The sequence below is a fragment of the Sebastes fasciatus genome, chromosome 6, assembly GCF_043250625.1.
Source record: "Sebastes fasciatus isolate fSebFas1 chromosome 6, fSebFas1.pri, whole genome shotgun sequence".
In the NCBI taxonomy this organism is placed as follows: domain Eukaryota; kingdom Metazoa; phylum Chordata; class Actinopteri; order Perciformes; family Sebastidae; genus Sebastes; species Sebastes fasciatus.
In genome coordinates, this window is record NC_133800.1 from 1,236,229 (window position 1) to 1,257,399 (window position 21,171).

Here is a 21,171-nt window from a genome sequence, read left to right on the forward strand (position 1 = left end):
ACACAGTATATAATCCTATATCCTATATATATATCACACTGCACACTGCAAATTTCCCCACTGTGGGACTAATAAAGGAATATCTTATTTTATCGTATCTTATCTTTATAATCCTATATCCTATATACAGTACATAATCCTATTTCCCAGATGTATTATGATGATTATATGTTCACTCTGATGAGGCAACAGTTGACACAGCCTATATCCTATATATATTTTTATACGTATATATAAACTGGGAAAAAAAAGTTCAGAAACTTGTGTTTGGTGGATTATTTCTCTGTTGTTACAATGTTAATGCTAATTGTATTTTACATCGTTGGAAAGCCTGTTTATTTACCTTTACAATGATGTCCAACTGGTAAGGATCATGCATTTGTGGGATGAGCAGCACAGCTGATTATGTGGGGAGCGCCCAAGAAAAATTTGCCAAAATGCTCCGTCAATGGTAAACAGTGTATTCTCCTGTTGGTACTGACTCTTGTTTTGAGTTGTTTGGTGGATTGGATGATTGAACTCTCTATCAGTAACAAGGAACAAACAAGACATATTGGCTATTTTACACTTTATTCATTTAATACACCGTCAGGAGCCTCAGTAGCGGTGGAAGATCCATATGCAGCCACAACAGCCTGGCACCTCCTCCTCATGCTGGTCACCAACCTGGTCACATGTTGCTGTGGGATGGCGTTCCATTCCTCAACTAGGATCCGTTGCAGGTCAGCCAATGTGGTTGTGTTGGTCACGCTAACACGTACAGCACGCCCAAGCTGATCCTACAAGTGTTGAATTGGGTTGAGGTGTGGACTCTCGGCAGGCCGTTCCATTCTCTCTACTCCCATATTGTGGAGGTAGTCTGTGATAACCCTGGCTCTGTGGGGGCGAGCGTTGTTTCTTGGAGGATGAAGTTAGGTCCCAGATTGTGGAGATATGGGATCGCCACTGGCTGCAGAATCTCATCCCGATATCTCCCTGCATTGAGATGGCCTTCAATGATGACAAGCCTTGTTTTGCCAGTGAGGGAGATGCCACCCCCACACCATGACACTGCCCCCACCAAAAGCTGTTACTCCATCGGTGCAACAATCAGCATAGCGTTCTCCGAGTCGTCTCCATACTTTGACCCTGCCATCCAACTTTGGCAGACAGAACCTGGACTCATCACTGAACATGACATTCCCCCACATGTTCAGGTTCCATTGTCTGTGTTGTCGACACCAGCGCCAACGGTGAAGGGCAGTCATTGCAGGCTTCCTCGTAGCCTTATGAGAATACACTGTTTACCATTGGCAGAGCATTTTGGAACATTTTTCTTGGGCGCTACCCACATAATCAGCTGTGCTGCTCATCCCACAAATGCATGATCCTCACAAGTTGGACATCATTGTGAAGGTAAATAAACAGGCTTTCCAACCATGTAAAATACAATGACTGTAACACTGTAACAACAGAGAAATAATCCATCAAACACAAGTTTACTAACTTTTTTTCCCCAGTATATATACTATGCTAAACTATACTATACTATGTTATGCTATGCTATACTATATTATACTATTCTGCACCATACTATACTATACTATACTATACTATACTATACTATGCAATGCTATGCTATGCTATTCTGCACTATACTATGCTATGCTATACTATACTGCGCTATGGTAGGCCTATGCTATACTATACTGCACGATACTATGCTATGCTATGCTATACTATACTATACTATACTATACTATACTATACAAAAGTATTAAGTAGTGTAACTGTAATGTGTATAATACATGATGATAGTGTTGCTTCTTCACTACTCCAGACTACTGATCTTGGTTGTTTGTTGGGTAAGGTAGTAACCAACAAACAGATATATTATTCTTATTATTCTTCTTATTATTATTATTATTCTTATTCTTATTATTATATACTATTACGGTTAATAGAACCAGGCTTTTTCCTACTTCCCCTCTGATAACAGCACCTTATCAGTGATATTACTTTTGTTTATTCATGGTTCATTAGGTCTGTGTTGACCAATGGTGAGGCTCTGAGTGCCACCTCCCCTCTCTTTAGTGCCTACTATTAAAAAGACATATCACTACTATCACTGTAATACTTCACAGAATTACTAACAATGTCATGTCATAATGGACATAACTGATCACTGATGATTATGGCTTGAAAAGAATATAATAATACAGTTCGTTTAGATATAAAGGCTTTTGTCTCAATTTAAATAAAAACAAACAATTCCAACCAAATATCTAAATGGAAAATCCATTACACATTACAACCTCATACTACACATTACAATTTCATACTACACGTTACAACCTCGTACTACACGTTACAACCTCATACTACACATTACAACCTCATACTACACGTTACAACTACATACTACACATTACAACCTCATACTACACGTTACAACTACATACTACACGTTACAACCTCTTACTACACGTTACAACCTCATACTACACGTTACAACCTCATACTACACGTTACAACTACATACTACACGTTACAACCTCGTACTACACGTTACAACCTCATACTACACGTTACAACCTCATACTACACATTACATCCTCATACTACACATTTCAACTTCATACTACACATTACAACCTCATACTACACATTACATCCTCATACTACATATTACAACCTCATACTACACGTTACAACTACACACTACACGTAACAACCTCGTACTACACGTTACAACCTCATACTACACGTTACAACCTCATACTATACATTACATCCTCATACTACACATTTCAACTTCATACTACACATTACAACCTCATACTACACGTTACAACCTTATACTACACGTTAAAACCTCATACTACACATTACAACCTCATACTACATGTTACAACCTCATACTACACGTTACAACCTCATACTACAAATTACAACCTCATACTACACATTACAACCTCATACTACATGTTACAACCTCATACTACACGTTACAACCTCATACTACACGTTACAACCTCATACTATACATTACATCCTCATACTACACATTTCAACTTCATACTACACATTACAACCTCATACTACACGTTACAACCTTATACTACACGTTAAAACCTCATACTACACATTACAACCTCATACTACATGTTACAACCTCATACTACACGTTACAACCTCATACTACAAATTACAACCTCATACTACACATTACAACCTCATACTACATGTTACAACCTCATACTACACATTACATCCTCATACTACACATTACAACCTCATACTACACATTACAACCTCATACTACACGTTACAACCTCATACTACACATTACATCCTCATACTACACATAACAACCTCATACTACACATAACAACCTCATACTACACATTACAACCTCATACTACACATAACAACCTCATACTACACATTACAACCTCATACTACACATAACAACCTCATACTACACATTACAACCTCATACTACACATAACAACCTCATACTACACATTACAACCTCATACTACACATTACAACCTCATACTACACATAACAACCTCATACTACACATTACAACCTCATACTACACATTACAACCTCATACTACACATAACAACCTCATACTACACATAACAACCTCATACTACACATAACAACCTCATACTACACAACAACCTCATACTACACATTACAAGTTCATACTACACATTACAAGTTCATACTACATGTTACAATCTCATACTACATGTTACAACCTCATACTACAGAGAGAGAGAGAGATAGAGAGAGAGAGAGAGAGAGAGAGAGAGAGAGAGAGAGAGAGAGAGAGAGAGAGAGAGAGAGAGAGAGAAAAAGAGAGAGAGCACAATAATTACACAACAGCTGTAATAACTAATACAAGTAGGACTGATAACAAAATTCAATAGCAGTGGATGTAAAAGAATGATAATACAACTATCGGAATTGATATCGTGTTCCAGTCTCTGTAATAGGATGTGATGGTCAATGGTGTCGAAAGCAGCACTAAGATCTAACAAGACAAGCACAGAGAAAAGTCCTTTGTCCGATGCCATTAGAAGGTCATTTGTAATTTTCACTAGTGCTGTCTCTGTGCTATGGTGCACTCTAAATCCTGACTGATAATCCTTGAATAAATGAATGTTCTGTAGAAAGTCACACAGCTGACTGGCAACTGCTTTCTCAAGTATTTTAGAGAGATCCCAGTTCAACCTTTAAACAACATGTAACACAATGATCTGTATTATACAATGTGGGCACAATGAAAATGATTCAACATATTTCAGAGCTAGGTGAGATTTAATTTAGTTTATGGACATAAGCAGAGTTTAATAGTGTCAATAATTCATATTTACAGGACTTCAGCAAACCAATGTTTTCATTCAGCCAACTAAATGAAGCTTTGGGGGGATTTTAACCTTTTACAAAATTCACATGAAGAAGTCGATTTTCCGTTTCAGGTTTCAGGAAGAAATGTGTGAATTACCCGACTTCCTCTTTCTGATATTTCTTTACTTTCTCTGTGTTTTACCCTGCTCAACTTCAGATCCTCTATTTGATCAGACATCCTGTTTTTGCATCCTTTGATGAAAGATTACCAGAACTGTAGCTCATCAGTGTGCCAATGATGTTATGAATTAATCATGCAGCAACTTCTAATGATCTCTCATTATGTTTGGACCTCTTCCATAATCATAGGCGTGATGGGCTCCGCCTCAGGGTGCTTTATTTGGCATTGAACTGTCACTGAATGAACCCAAGACTGTTGGAAAGAATTTCAATGGCCCGTGTGAGTGACGCAGTTAAACTACAATGGAGATGTGTTGTCTGCTGTCAGCTCCTTATCATAAGTATACAGCAGCAGCATTAAGATTAAAAGCCTGTGTAGTGTTCAGTTTTACTGATGACAAACTGTCCTGCTGCAGGAAACCCCTGGAGACGTTTGGTTTCTTTGGGTCGTGATGTGACCCAACACATGTCCAGACTTGTGTGTAACTGCAACATGTTTTTAAGCCACAAAGGAATCTATTGCACCACAGTTTTCTTTTCTATGAGAAAAGAGCTCCAGTTAAAGTATAACTGTACAGATATCAAAACTATAGGACAAAACAGATTCTATAGTAGGACATGGGGTAGCATAAAGGGCAGTAAGGTCATGTGGTGGCAGTTTCTGTTAAAACAAGACACAAACCAAGGTAACAACTTGTCTTTCAAGTAAATTTAATAAAAAAGCATATATTAATAAGAAAAGCATCTGCAGATGGACTCACGAGCACAGCCACCTGAGTGGGCTGTGGCAAGTGAGCCCCGAACACAAGAGTTGTCAGTATTTATACATACTAAAGCATATCACACAGATAAATTCAAAGAAGAGAAAGATAGAAAGTGAATTATTATCCTTACGTCAGCACAGAACAGACAACAGAGCATCACAAGACATAACAAGTACTTCAGCCCTCTGTTGTTTACAGTCACAGAAGATAAAACTGTCGGGTCACTGTTTTAACGCTTATGGTGACAAGGTCTGCTAGATGTGAGGCCCTGAGGTTATCTAAAGGTACAGTGTTAACTGCAAATATGAAAATTGCCATTACGGTCAATATAAATGTACTTGTTAGAGTCCCTGTGGGGATATCACATGAGCATTACACATATTTCTCACAAGGGTGGACCAGCAGTCACCTTCTTAAAATCTTGCATAGCCCATAAGAAGGAAACACCCTTCAAACAGCACACAGTGTTCTGCAGTAAGTCTAGAAACGGACTGTAGTCTAACGTTGATGACATGATGTTGATGTGAAGAGAGGACGAGTCAGACTGAACAGACATCCAACAGGGTTAAACCTGTATCAGTGTGTTTATGGTGCATCTGTTGAACAGCTCTTATTGTTTTCCTGCTGGATGAAGGAGATAAAGGAATACCACTATAAAGTCTGACTGCTGCTGCATTCAAGGGCCCCTGGTCATTTCAACTCCAAAGTACAGAAGCATATCAGCAACATAAAGTATCAAAATAAAAAATAACCATATTATTTCAGAATGTATTATGATTCTATATGTAAATATATTACTGGATTTTTCATGTTGATGCATTTAAAGAGAACCTACTATGCTTTCAGGTGCATACTGATATTTTGGGTTTCTTTGCTTTAATGTTCAAAAGATGCTTTACTTTTTTCATATTTCAGGTATACTGGGGTCCCTAAACAGTGTTGAATTCCATAAATTGGGTATCACTGTAAAGCTGAGACTCTTGTGGATCCAATGAGCCCAACTGTATTCATGTGTGATGATGTTAGTCCTCATAGGAGACATTTCATTGAGCTCACTGTATAAAATGACCTGTGGTGACCTCTAGGATAATCACAGCCTCATGAAACTTTACAGCCACAAACTAGAGACCTAGAGCATTCAGAGGATGGATGGATCAGACTAGAGACCTAGAGCATTCAGAGGATGGATGGATCAGACTAGAGACCTAGAGCATTCAGAGGATGGATGGATCAGACTAAAGACCTAGAGCATTCAGAGGATAGATGGATCAAACTAGAGACCTAGAGCATTCAGAGGATGGATGGATCAAACTAGAGACCTAGAGCATTCAGAGGATGGATGGATCAAACTAGAGACCTAGAGCATTCAGAGGAGGGATGGATCAGACTAGAGACCTAGAGCATTCAGAGGATGGATGGATCAAACTAGAGACCTAGAGCATTCAGAGGATGGATGGATCAGACTAGAGACCTCGAGCATTCAGAGGATGGATGGATCAAACTAGAGACCTAGAGCATTCAGAGGATGTAAGGCTTTCCTAGCTACATTGACAATAAAAGGGTTTCTGAGCAGTTTACACAACACAAGTGCTCGCCATCCAATCGCCAAAAATTGCAGAAATCTCCAAATGTCAAAAGTGTTTGATCCCAAATCACAGCATGTCTTCTTCTATGGTGTCCTTCCAAGGTCTTGGTGTCTTAATTTGGTATTTTGGAGGGATTATTGATCATTTTTAATCAATTCTCCAGTGGTAAAACATGGTTAAATTTAGCACCAAATCTGTGTATCAAATGGTATCAACGCAAAAATTGCTGCAATGACTTATGAGACATAATAGAGCATGGGGATGACCATCATTTACTTCTGTCATAATGTTAATGTTATAAACCCTTATAAACTTACACTTTTTATTTTAATTAATTAATAAATCAATTAATTCATGTCTATTTGTGATTAATGACTAGAACAACTTGACACACAGTGCTGGGCTGCATCTCAGATTAATCTTCAGGTTCCCAGCTTTCAGATGATGTACACCACTTCTATGTGACATCTACTGTTGACCTGCTATCTCCCCCTAAAGACCTCCTGGACCAGTCTAGAACAGGTCTATATGGATCTCAGAGGGTTAAAGCAAAACAATGAACCATAATTAAAAAAAAAAAAAAAAAAATCATATTTTTAAAGATAAAATCTTAATCTGGAAAGTAACTTGTAAAGTAACAAAGAATATACAATATTAAGTAAAAGTAAAGTAAAGTAGGTTGGTTGGTTAGTTGGTCGGTCAGTCAGTCAGTCAGTCAGTTATTTAGTTAGTTAGTTAGTTAGTTAGTTAGTTAGTTAGTTAGTTCGTACGTCCGTCCGTCCGTCGTTCGGTCAGTCAGTCAGTCAGTCAGTTAGTTAGTCAGTCAGTCCGTCCGTCCGTCCGTCCGTCCGTCGATCAGTAATAAATCAGCCAGTTACAGTTAGTTAACCACCTCCCACAAGTCCACAAATCGCCAAATCCGGGGAAGTCCGGACATTACCGAGTCAGCACGATGGTAACGTGACTACCTTTTTTAATTGTAAACTTTCCGGGAAGACCCTGAACGCATCATAGTCAGACAGCTCAAAGTCCAGCCGTTAGTCCAGCAGTCTGAGGGACCACAGACTGTAGACCATACAGAGGACTGTAGACTGTAGTAGACCGGACAGAGGACTGTAGGGGGAGAAGACGAGCCATCGGTAGAAGTGAAAGTGACAGAGAAAGAGAAGCCTATAAAACGTGTGTCACCAGGTGGAGTCCTGAGGCAGAGCAGAGCAGAGCAGAGGTGGTATGCTGTGTTTCCTGTTTCTAAAGTTGACTCGAGTCGCTCTATAAACGAGGTTCGGATCCGGTGACAGACTCGACACAAACTCAGAGAGAGACGCCACAGACATGGTGAGTCCTTAGAGTCTTTCTAGACCTCTGCTAGGAGGTCAACACACCTGGTACTAACACTGTTACTAACAGCTGTCATAAGATCAGAGAGGACTGTTTGGGCTCAATACTCTTTCCAATGGGAGTTAATAGCGCTCATGATCTACAGGGGCAAAGTCCCTGAAGGCAGCAGTGCAGTGTAGTAGCTGCTGACTGACAGCTTTAATATCTGCTATCTGAACTTATTATTATTTATCCAGAAAAGAACAAAACTACTGAGATTCAAAGTGATTATTTATTCATATATTACTTATTATGGAAGCTGAAGGCAGAAGTGTAGTGGGTAGTCGCTGAGCTGTAATATCTGCCATCTGAAATGATGAATATTTCCCAGAAAAGAACAAAACTACTGAGATTCAAAGTGATTATTTATGTATTTATTAATTATTATGGAGTGAGTTAATGTAATGAAGTGAGTCTACTCAGGTCGAGGTGTGAATGGAAGAGTACAGTGTTGGAAATGAACTATGTTGTCCTCCTGCCACTGTGGCTGGTATATTACCGAACCTACCAGCCACTCAGTAGACTACCATTGTGTTTTGGCTGGTTGAGTGAAGTAAATCTAGCAGCCACTAGCATATTTTACCAGCTTTTGGTGGCTGCTGCTGATTTCCATCCCTGTAAGAGGAGCATTAGATCAAATAGATAGAATTATCTATTAACATGAAGTAAATATAAAAGATGATCTCTTCTGGATCATCGCTTGTATTTCTGATCTTTTACAGATCAGAAGTTAGCTCCGGAAGTCATGAATTAAGAATATCTTCGTTATCAGTCAACAACAGCATCTAGATCACATCCCAATAACCTTCATACATATGAATACAACTCAATACAAGATCACTATTATTATTATTATTAGGGTATTTTATTATTATTGTTATTATTATTATTATTATTATTATGTTATGCTATTATTATTATTATTATTATTATTGGGCTATTATTATTATTATTATTATTATTATTATAAGGCTATTATTATTATTATTATTGTTATTATTAGTACTATTACTACTCTATGATGACCATGCTATAAGCTGGATATTATTATTATTATTATTATTATTATTGAGGACCATACTACTCAATGATGACCATGCTATAACCTGGATATTATTATTATTATTATTATTGAGGACCATACTACTCTATGATGACCATGCTATAAGCTGGATATTATTATTATTATTATTATTATTATTGAGGACTATACTACTCTATGATGACCATGCTATAAGCTGGATATTATTATTATTATTATTATTATTATTGAGGACTATACTACTCTATGATGACCATGCTATAAGCTGGATATTATTATTATTATTATTATTATTATTATTATTATTATTGAGGACCATACTACTCTATGATGACCATGCTATAAGCTGGATATTATTATTATTATTATTATTATTATTGAGGACCATACTACTCTATGATGACCATGCTATAAACTGGATATTATTATTATTATTATTATTATTATTGAGGACCACACTACTACTCTATGATGACCATGCTATAAGCTGGCGTGGCTGTGGTATCCCAGCTGGATAATGCCAGGTACATTAATGCAGGCAGGAGGGAGGAAAGGAAAGGAAGGAAGGAAGCAAGGAGAGGAAGTGGAATGGGCAGCAGTTCCTGTGTTAAGACGTTGCCGGCTGAATTTTAAAGTCAGACTATTGTTCATCTACTACATAGAGGGTCAGAGTGGAGATAACGGGGCTCTCAGGGTACCATGAATCAGCTTCCATCAGTCACTGATATGATGGCTACTATTCTTAGCTGACATACAGGGAGCTGTAACAGGAAATGAACCAGATGAAGATGCAGAGTGTACTTGTTTTGTTCTATCTGTCGGTTTCCTCTTCCTGTCTGAGATGCTGGCTTCCTGTCGTGGCTCAGAGGTCAAAGGTGAAAGAGAACCCTGTCAGCATACTAATAGCTTCGAGGTCAGACTCCTCTATGGATGTCCTGCTCCTCTGTGGATGATCTGCTCCTCTATGGATGTCCTGCTCCTCTATGGATGTCCTGCTCCTCTGTGGATGTCCTGCTCCTCTGTGGATTTCCTGCTCCTCTGTGGATGTCCTGCTCCTCTATGGATGTCCTGCTCCTCTGTGGATTTCCTGCTCCTCTATGGATGTCCTGTTCCTCTGTGGATGTCCTGCTCCAGTACTCCTCTCATTCTGGAGACATAGATATACTGACATAGAGGAGGATACTGACATAGAGGAGGATACTGACTTAGATGAGGATACTGACATAGAGGATGCTGACATAGAGGATACTGACATAGAGGGGGATACTGACATAGAGGAGGACATAGAGGAGGATACTGTAATAGAGGAGGATACTGACATAGAGGATGAGGATACTGACATAGAGGAGGACATAGAGAAGGATACTGACATAGAGGAGAATACTGACATAGAGGATGAGGATACTGACATAGAGGAGGACATAGAGGAGGATACTGACATAGAGGAGAATACTGACATAGAGGATGAGGATACTGACATAGAGGAGGACATAGAGGAGGATACTGACATAGAGGAGAATACTGACATAGAGGATGCTGACATAGAGGAGGATACTGACATTGAGGAGGACATTGACATAGAGGAGATCAATAGAGGAGGAAACTGACATAGAGGAGGACACTGACATAGAGGAGGACATAGAGGAGGATACTGACATAGAGGAGGACATAAAGGAGGATACTGACATAGAGGAGGATACTGGCATAGAGGAGGACACTGACATAGAGGAGGAGGATATTGACACAGAGGAGGATACTGACATAGAGGAAGACATAGAGGAGGATACTGACATAGAGGATGCTGACATAGAGGAGGAGGATATTGACACAGAGGAGGATACTGACATAGAGGAGGATACTGAAATGAAGGAGGATACTGACATAGAGGAGGATAAAACTGACATAGAGGACGATACTGACATAGAGGGGGAGGATACTGTCATAGAGGATGCTGACATAGAGAAGGATAATGACATAGAGGAGGACATAGACGAGGATACTGACATAGAGGATGCTGACATAGAGGAGGATACTGACATAGAGGATAGAGGAGGACACTGACATAGAGGAGGATACTAACATAGAGTAGGACATAGAGGAGATACTGACACAGTGGAGGATACTGGCATAGAAGAGAATACTGACATAGAGGAGGATACTGACATAGAGGATGACACTGACATAGAGGAGGACATAGAGGAGGATACTGGCATAGAGGAGGACACTGTCATAAAGGAGGATACTGACATAGAGGATGCTGACATAGAGGAGGATACTGACATAGAGGAGAACATAGACATAGAGGAGGACATAGAGGAAAATACTGACATAGAGGAGGATACTGGCATAGAAGACAATACTGACATAGAGGAGGACACTGACATAGAGGAGGACACTGACATAGAGGAGGACATAGAGGAGGATACTGGCATAGAGGAGGACACTGTCATAAAGGAAGATACTGACATAGAGGAGAACACTGACATAGAAGAGGAGGATATTGACACAGAGGAGGATACTGACATAGAGTACGATACTGGCATAGAGGAGGACATAGAGGAGGATACTGGCATAGAGGAGGACACTGTCATAAAGGAGGATACTGACATAGAAGAGGAGGATATTGACACAGAGGAGGATACTGACATAGAGTACGATACTGGCATAGAGAAGGATGCTGACATAGAGGAGGAGGATATTGACACAGAGGAGGATAGTGACATAGAGGAAGATACTGACATAGAGGAGATACTGACATAGAGGAGATACTGACATAGAGGAGAATACTGACATAGAGGAGGACATAGAGGAGATACTGACATAGAGGAGAATACTGACATAGAGGAGGACATAGAGGAGATACTGACATAGAGGAGGATACTGACATAGAGGAGGACACTGACATAGAGGAGGACATAGAGGAGATACTGACATAGAGGAGAACATAGAGGAGATACTGACATAGAGGAGGATACTGACATAGAGGAGGATACTGACATAGAGGAGGACACTGACATAGAGGAGGATACTGACATAGAGGAGGACACTGACTTAGAGGAGGATACTGACATAGAGGGGGATACTGACATAGAGGAGGACACTGACATAGAGGAGGATACTGACATAGAGTGGCCCCATTGTCACCGATACCCGATCCAGTTTTTGAGTCAGTGTCGATCTGATCGGTATCTGTATCGGTATCGGTATCAGTGCATGCCTGGCTAGAAGGTATTCTTGATGATGTGGGCAAACCTGCCTGACTTCATTTTATTAGTTTCATGTGTCATAACGTGTTCCTCCTTCCTCTTTAGCTTCACTTTCAATGCTTTCAGTCGGGAAAGTTACTTTTAATCATAACTGTGTTCCATTATATGCTTTAAAAACGATTATTTGAGTTATTAATTAATGTACTCTTGAATAAACATGTCCCAGCAGGATGTCTGGTTCCGCTCAAATTCACAGTGTTTATAAAACAGCAGGCAGATGTAGGCTGGTTTTATTTCCAGTCTGTCTGGACAACAAGCTCTAAGATTTTCATTTCACTCACTTTTATGAAAATTGTGCTCACAAAAAACATGAAGGAATTAAAGATTTAATAATGTAATTTCAGAAAGGAGCTACAGCAGTTATTACAAAATGTGAATTTGCCCAATCTGACTACTTTAACCTTCAGCACTGCTGTTGACTACTTGGTCTCTGCTGAGGGAAATACAGTCAGATTAAAATAGTGCCTAATATGGATCAAGCTCCAATAACACTGGGTCCTACATTTCCCATGATGCAACCAGTAGCATCTTTCTTTAAGCTCTCCCTGCCAGGTAAACGGCCGCGCCTGATGACGTCACCAGGGCTGGTTTTGTCCGACTGCAGAGCCTCAGCAGACAGTAGAAAGCTCTGTGACTGGCTGGTAGAGCTCCCTATGACTAGACTGACCTGTATGCATTAGATTCACTGTTCTAGAGCTCAGGAGGAACAAAATCTAGTGTCTACATTAGATTTAATGACATCCTGTACAATAGGTGCAGTCAAAGTCAGTAGGGAGACGAGCCAGATGAAGAGCAACCCTGAGACTTGTGTCTGGATTAGTCCCATAAATTCCTGCAGAAAGTCCCCAAAGTCGGACTGAATCCACACTGTGTCTCACTCTGGAACCATGCTGTGTGTTGGTTGGACAGGAGAACGGGAAGAACCGCCTGCAGCAGGCCCAGGAGGACGTGGAGGAGGTCAAGGTCATCATGCTGGACAACCTGAACAAGGCTGATGAGAGATCTGGCAGACTGGGCGAACTGGAGGATAGGGCTGATGAGCTGATGGAAAGGGTAAGCGGGGGGGGGATCAGAGACACTGTCCACGTGGAAAACAGTCATTACACTATTTTAACCCTGTGTCCTCTGTGGACGTCTCTGGGCTGTATGGATAAGGTGAAGGACTGGCGCCTGTCCACTGCTAAAACCAGGAAATGTCATATTGGTGTCTATAAATACAGCTGAGGTGGAGCTGAAGAGGAAAACAAATGTACATTTACATCCTGATTGTGTTTTATGGTGCTATTTTTAGAAAGGTATTTCCTATTGTTTCCGAAGATGAATGAAGCGAGCTGGTCTCCCTGGGTACCACAGACAGAGTCCAGGACATGCCACGAGGCCAATGTCCGTCCGGGGGTCGACCAGCGGGTCACAGCGTTCCCACATTGCCCCGCCGGCCGGCGTTACTGCTGAGCAGCTCTCAGACTAAAATCAACTAAAAACTTTACATTCAAGAGCCACTTGGATCCACTGTGTTATAACATGGGTTTATGAGCAGACAGACTAGGACAGCAGCTCTAAAGCTGAAGTTCAGCACTCATAGAAGTTCTAGAGGATAAGACCTCAGAAAGACGGTACCATGATACAACTTAAAGCTGCACCAGTCAATATCTTTATTATAGATAAAGACGTGTAAATAAGGGTTTTTATATGCTACAAGACATATCATGAGCCAAATGCTCAGCCATTGCCATGGCTGAGCATTTTTCCTCCTCAGTGAGCCAATGACAGTCTTGGAGGGTTTCATACGGCAAATACCAGAGGAACCAATCCTGTTAACTTGCGAGGTGGGGCGGGGCATATCGTTAGCGTAGCGCTAAAGCGGAAAGAGAGCTATCAGAGGAGAAGCCAGGTGGAGCTACGTTTGGGTATTTTACAAGCTAAGTTTCACTATTTTCAAAACGATGGCAGAGACGTACACGTCTGAACACACTCCAACATCGTATTATTGGATGTTTCACAACCACTAGCGCTGTGTCAGCCTCTGCTAGCTACAAGCTAACAAACAACATAAACAAGTAAAAGATGCTAACTACACTTAGCATTCTGATATGTCTGCTAGTCGATGTGCACAGCAGACTCTGAGTCTGAGTCAGACACGTGTGGCTGAATCTCTCCCATGTTTCCTCTAATGGAGAAACAGACGCCAAAACTGTCGCTGCAGATCACCAGCCAGTCGCTGAGCTCAGCCGCCATCTTGATGCGTACCGCTCAACCTGGCACCAGATCCACAATTTCTCAGTGAGAGAGAGAAGCCCCGTTTCAGTTCTTAAATATGATTCATAGCAGAGTATTTTACTGTAAACATGTCTGGAGAAGGACTTTAACAATGGATCTAATGACTCTGTGTGATGTGAAATGGAGAATTATCATCAGCTCTACACAGCGTTTTAGTGTCTTTCAGCTCATTGTTTTGGTTCCCTCTCACTGCTGTTTTCCAGCAACAACAGCTGTTTATGGTGAAAAAGCTCTGATAAACCCACCGTGTTCTGCCGGCCCAGCACCAAACAACACACAGATGTACATTGATCAGCAGACACTCCAAATGAGTGCTAATGTTGTGTCTGCTGGATATATATAGACCCTGCATTAACTCGATTTGGCTACAGAAACAAGCATGTTATCACCATTAAGTTGATATGGTAAAGTCCATATCCAGATACGGAGAAACGTTAGCTTGATTTTATCTCCAACAGCTCCTGAGAGAAATATCATACCTGGCTGTTTAGCTGCTGTGCGCTACACTAGTCGCTAACTTTGTCTTTCTGCCGTTTGATGCTAGTTAATGAACAATGTGAGTTTAATTAACAGCTGTTTGCTACGGCCAGAAGTGATGCTGAAAGCAGCTAAAACGCTGCATAGAGCTGAGAGGAAGTGCAGCTTCACTAAAAGCGTTCGTCTTTAGGAGCGACCCCTCTCACATTACAACATGCAGTCATTTGATTGGTGTAAGTCTCATAATGGTGCCAAACCTCTGAGGTCTTCAGAGAACTGCTGCCCCAGTTACCCTGGTCCTGATCCATCATCAGTCATCACAACGTGCATCCAAACACCTCACTGAGCTCACGTCAGTCGCCTCTCTGTTTGCTGTTCAACTGCTCATCAGTGTGATGTAACACTGTGGGAGTCAGGAGGCTGGCGACCTCTTTCATATCACATGTAGTCATTGTTCATGTAAACATACAGACTGGTAAAGTGAACCATGCTATCACATGTTGGTCTTATAGAACCTCTGCTGTCCCAGTCTGTTTTCTCACAGTGTGTCCCTGCTGTGTTGTACCACTAAAACCTCAGTGTGATGTAACACTGGCCGACCTGCTGGTCGACCCCCAGACGGACCGCATGTCATGTGATCCACTGTTAATATAAACATATTGAATAGAACCACTTTAAGAAAGGGAAACAACTGAGAGATGTTTTCATAGTAAGTATTCCATATGTTCAAGACTATCACACTTGGTTCCTTTCAGCCCTCCAAATGGACTCGGAGCGATATGTGAACACTGTAAAAGAACTCAGACCCTCTGAAACGAACCGTACTCAAGAGTAGCGTTCCGGTTCGCCTAACCTGTGCATTGTGAACACAAAGCGCTCCAGGTTCGCTTTGCCCTTTGCCATTGTATTTTAGCCCTCTAGGCATATTACACTTTGTTTAGCTCTTTTTTTACTGTGTTAGCTGATGCATCTTGTTTTTTGCACTATCCCCTTTGCTGCTGTACACTGCAAATATCCCCACTGCGGGACTAATAAAGGAAGATCTCATCTTATCTTATCTTATTTTATTTTATATGCAATCGGGAGATCTGCATTAATGGTTTCTTGTCACCGACCCCTGATAATGCTGCGTTGTGAAGAACAGATCTGTGTTGAAATCAATAGGAGGAGAGCTAGTTAACGTTAGCTCTTAGCTGTTAGCTGTTAGCTGTTAGCTGTTAGCAGCCAGTGGACAGCACAGTCCTGCTTGGCTAAATAACGGAGCTAACAGCTAATGTACGGAGGTTCCACTGAGTTACATTATGATGCGTTCAAGCTCAAAAAATTAGTATTGGGTGAAAATTATAATGTTATCATTATGTGTTCAAGTGTAATCTTGTAAAATTAAGTTTTTGGCAAAAAACTTGAATAAATCGGGTCGTTTGAAGGAGATGTTTTCACAACAGTATAAAATAGATACTGATAAGTGAGAAAAAACAGAATCCTCTGACACCAGAGACACATGCTGCTTTTATTATATTCTGTGTACATATATATAAATTATATATAAGTAAGGGATAATGTACAGCGAGCCGGTCATTGTTGTGAAAGAATCCCCGACAAGGCGAAGCAGAGGATTAAACAATCAGAATCGAGTATTCAACAACACCATGTAATATATATATATATATATATATATATATATATATATATAGTGCCATCAGAAAGTATTCAGACCCCTTCACTTTTTTCCCATTTTGTTATGTTGCAGCCTTATAATAAAATCGATAAAATTATTTTTTCCCTTCATCAATCTACACTCAATACACCATAATGACAAAGCGGAAACCGAATTTTTGAAATTTTTGCAAATTTATTAAAAAGGAAAAACTGAAATATCACATTGACTTAAGTATTCAGACCCTTTACTCAGTATTGAGTGGAAGCACCTTTGGCAGTGATTACAGCCTTGAATTTTCTTGGGTATGACGCAACAAGCTTTGCACATCTGGAGGGAGTTTCTGCCATTCTTCTCTGCGGATCCTCTCAAGCTCTGTCAGTTCGGATGGGAACCGTTGGTGGACAGACATTTTCAGGTCTCTCCAGAGATGTTCGATTGGGTTCAAGTCGGGGCTCTGGCTGGGCCACTCAAGGACATTCACAGAGTTGTCCCTAAGGTACTCCTGCGTTGTCTTGGTTGTGTGCTCAGAGTCATTGTCCTGTTGCAAGGTGAACCTTCGGCCCAGTCTGAGGTCCTGTGCACTCTGTCCAGGTTTTCATTAAGAATATCTCTGTACTTTGCTCTGTTCAGCTTTCCCTCAACCCTGACCAGTCGCCCAGTCTCTGCCGCTGAAAAATACCCCCAAAGCATGATGCTGCCACCACCATGCTTCACCATTGGGATGGTTTTGGGCAGTTGATGAGCTGTGCCTGGATTCCTCCAGACATGACGCTTAGAATTGAGGCCAAACAGTTCAATCTTGGTTTCATCAGACCAGAGAATTTTGTTTCTCACAGTCTGAGTGTCCTTTAGGTGCTTTTTGAAAACTCCAAGCAGGCTTTAATGTGTCTTTCACTGAGAAGAGGCTTTCATCTGGCCACTCTGCCATAAAGCACAGATCGGTGGAGTGTTGCAGTGATGGTTGTCATACTGGAAGATTTTCCCATCTCCACACAGGATCTCTGGAGCTCAGCCAGAGTGACCATCGGGTTCTTGGTCACCTCTCTTACCTAGGCCCTTCTCCCCCGATTGCTCAGTTTGGCCGGGCAGCCAGCTCTAGTGAGAGTCCTGGTTTTTCCAAACTTCATCCATTTAAGGATTATGGAGGCCACTGTGCTCTTGGGGACCTTCAATGCTGCAGAACATTTTTTGTAGCCTTCCCCAGACCTGTCCCTCGACACAATCCTGTCTCTGAGCTCTTCAGGCAGTTCCTTCGACCTCATGGCTTGGTTTTTGCTCTGATATGCATTGTCAGCTGTGAGACCTTATATAGACAGGTGTGTGCCTTTCCAAATCATGTCCAATCAATTCAATTTACCACTGGTGGACTCCAGTCAAGGTGGAGAAACATCTCAAAGATGATGGAGGGAAATGGGAGGCATCTGAGCTAAATCTCAAGTGTCATAGTAAAGGGTCTGAATACTTAAGTAAATGTGATATTTCAGTTATTCCTTTTTAATAAATTTGCAAAAATTTCAAAAATTCTGTTTCCACTTTGTCATTATGGTGTATTGCGTGTAGATTCATGAGGAACAAAAGTAATTTAAACAATGTTATCATAAGGCTGCAACATAACAAAATGTGAAGGGGTTTGAATACTTTCTGAAGACACTATATATATATCTATATATATAGATATATATATGTACATATATATATATATTATATATTCTGTGTGGAAGCGCCTGTACCAGCCCTAAACATGTCATTGAAGGGGAAAGCATTGAGCAGCAGTGATGAAGTTAGGAACTATAGTGTGAACAGAAGGAGGACTGAGGCCCCATCAGAGCTGAAGTGGACCAGAAACAGAACTCTTTCAGATGAACTGACAATGCGAACACAAACAGAACCGAGTCCCTTTTCTGTTGGTCCACTTTAAGAGGACTGAGTTTGGTTTGTTTAAAAAGGACTAGATGTGAAAACACCCTTAAAAGCAGTTTAGTGATACAGCAGTGTAATGTAATATCTTCTATTTGTGTGTTTTCTGTCCCCAGAGTAAAGCTTTTGAAAAGACCGCCAACCAGGTGAAGCAGAAGAAAAGATGGGAGAACAAGAAGATGAAGGTGGTGTTCATCGGCATCGGCGTGGTAGCGGCGCTCATTATTATCGGACTTATAATCTACGCCATCGTTGACAGCACACGAGCACCGTAGCTCCTTCGCTTATGGAAGGAGGATAAGGTATTGGGACAGAGGGACGTGAAGTGGACAGAGATTAAAGAAACTCTGTGTGTGTATAGATATTTATGGGAGTATCGGTCTTCAGTTGATATGGTACCACTGATTGCTCGGCTGCTTCGCTGCTTTCTGAATAACTTCTCAAAGGTCATGTCTCTGTCAGGCCCACATTGGAACGACACACTGCTCTTAGATCTGATATTATATATTATTAGATCTAAATAAGAAGTGCTGAATTATAATATTTTCTACCAAACATTATTAGGCTGCTACTTTTGTATCTGTATGTTTGTACATAGTGGTTCACCATCAGAGGTCGCTGAACTGGCGACAGAATCCATTTCACCAACGATTCCAGCGACTATTCGAGTCAACAGTCAGTGAAACCAGAACAGACGTTAAACTCTGTGAAGTTATGCAGCTTCAAATAGCTTCAGATTGGAAAGAATGAACTGATTTATTGTCACATGAAATTTCCTCTGTCAAAAATGAAATGTCTGTATCATTAAAATTTGCTTAAAGGTGCAAAAGACTCACTTTATTTGGTGGAGCTGTCATATTTGTTGGACTGAAATTAAGATTTATTGAAGTTTATTTCTCTTGTTGATCAGTCTCATGTGTGCAAGATGTGCATAGAAATCTGATTCATGAGTTATAGGTTATTTTTTTCAAATGACCAGTTTAAAATCAAATCTAACACACTAAGCACAAACGTTTTGTTGATACAAACCAATAGACAAACCACTAGCACCTGGGTTTCATTAAACCTTTAGCTATAATCAACACATGGAACCAGGAAGTAGAGCCTAAATATTCTAAATGGTGGTTTTATTGCAGTTAATCTGCGGTTTTAGTAAAGAATACCAGAGTGAAGAGTGACCCCTGCTGGCCAGTGTTTTTACTTTAGATCACAGAGATAAATGTCTTTACCTGTCAGGTGTATTGTGTAATGAGTTTAAACAGTTGACTTCTATTTGACCAGATAGACATTTAACAGGCGCTAATAATAACCAAGGACACCTGACAGTGGTTGAAAACCAGCTACATTATTATACTTTGTTTTTTCCCCTTTTTTTCGAGGTTGTTTTCAGCAATTTACAGTTTGTAATTACAAAAGTTTATAAACCAATTTTTAAGTAATTAAGTTAGAAACAAACATAATAAGTACACAAGAGAAAACGACATCAGCATTCAAAATTGGAAAAAAATAAATAAAATATAATAAAATCCCAAAAATATAATAATAAGAATAAGAATAATAATAATAAGAGGTATAAAGGGGGGTGCAGAGATATATCAATATAATTTACATGGGCCCACACATGCGTCCGCCTTCACATGTAAGGTCACTTCCAGGCACATGTATAGGTGCATGGTGGCGCCTCTCAGGACACCCACGGACACCAGGCAGTGAGTCAAAACCAGCTAAATTAAAGAGACAGTTCACCCAAATTACAAAAAGAAGCGTGGTGTCCATGCAGCTAGTTCTGTATTTGGAGATAACATTGACATTTGACATTGACAAATTACATTTATAACTCAGAAGACAAAAACTCTACCTTTCCAGCAACAGTGTCCCTGTTTGTCAGTCTGTCACCCATAGAGCTCACTGTCAACAGCTGTTCTTCACACTAGTTTCAATCAAAGAAATAGTCCCTACGAAAACAGGACAAGGTCTGCTGAGGTCTTCAGTTTCATTAACTGGCTGCAAAATAAAGTCCCTCAACTTTCTGATGAGGAGAGGGACATCGATTCTGCTGTTGGTTATCGTAGCATCAGTCTATCCCCCGAGCTTAATATGGTTTAAAAAGGAGACCTGATTTACACCAATAAAGTTGTCCAAATACCCCCGACAGTCCGTCATGTCTGCAAAGATTATATTTACCTCCAACTTCACTCAACGCAGCACTATCTTGTAGAACAATAGAACTATTTACCTTAACACAGTATATTGCAATATGTGGCAACTAACACTTAAGAAC

At 40.4% G+C, this 21,171-nt stretch overlaps 1 protein-coding gene across 2 annotated transcripts; it reads left to right on the top strand.

Annotated features, from left to right (window-relative positions):
- The first annotated feature begins 7,835 nt into the window (after window positions 1-7,835).
- vamp5 (vesicle-associated membrane protein 5) lies at window positions 7,836-19,719 on the top strand. 2 transcript variants are annotated; one of them, XM_074637060.1, is made up of 3 exons: window positions 7,836-8,209; window positions 13,469-13,612; window positions 19,007-19,719. In XM_074637060.1, the coding sequence occupies exons 1-3, from the start codon at window positions 8,207-8,209 to the stop codon at window positions 19,163-19,165; spliced, it is 306 nt and encodes a 101-aa protein (XP_074493161.1). In that variant the 5' UTR covers window positions 7,836-8,206; the 3' UTR covers window positions 19,166-19,719. The 2 variants fall into 2 exon arrangements, with proteins under 2 accessions (XP_074493161.1, XP_074493160.1); XM_074637059.1 differs by having other exon boundaries at window positions 8,078-8,216; window positions 13,467-13,612.
- Window positions 19,720-21,171: the final 1,452 nt, after the last annotated feature.

Bases quoted from the DNA above. Each gene is read 5' to 3' on its own strand.
- vamp5 (XM_074637059.1), top strand. The intron at 13,613-19,006 runs GTAAGCGGGGGG...TTCTGTCCCCAG, and splicing joins CTGATGAGCTGATGGAAAGG to AGTAAAGCTTTTGAAAAGAC.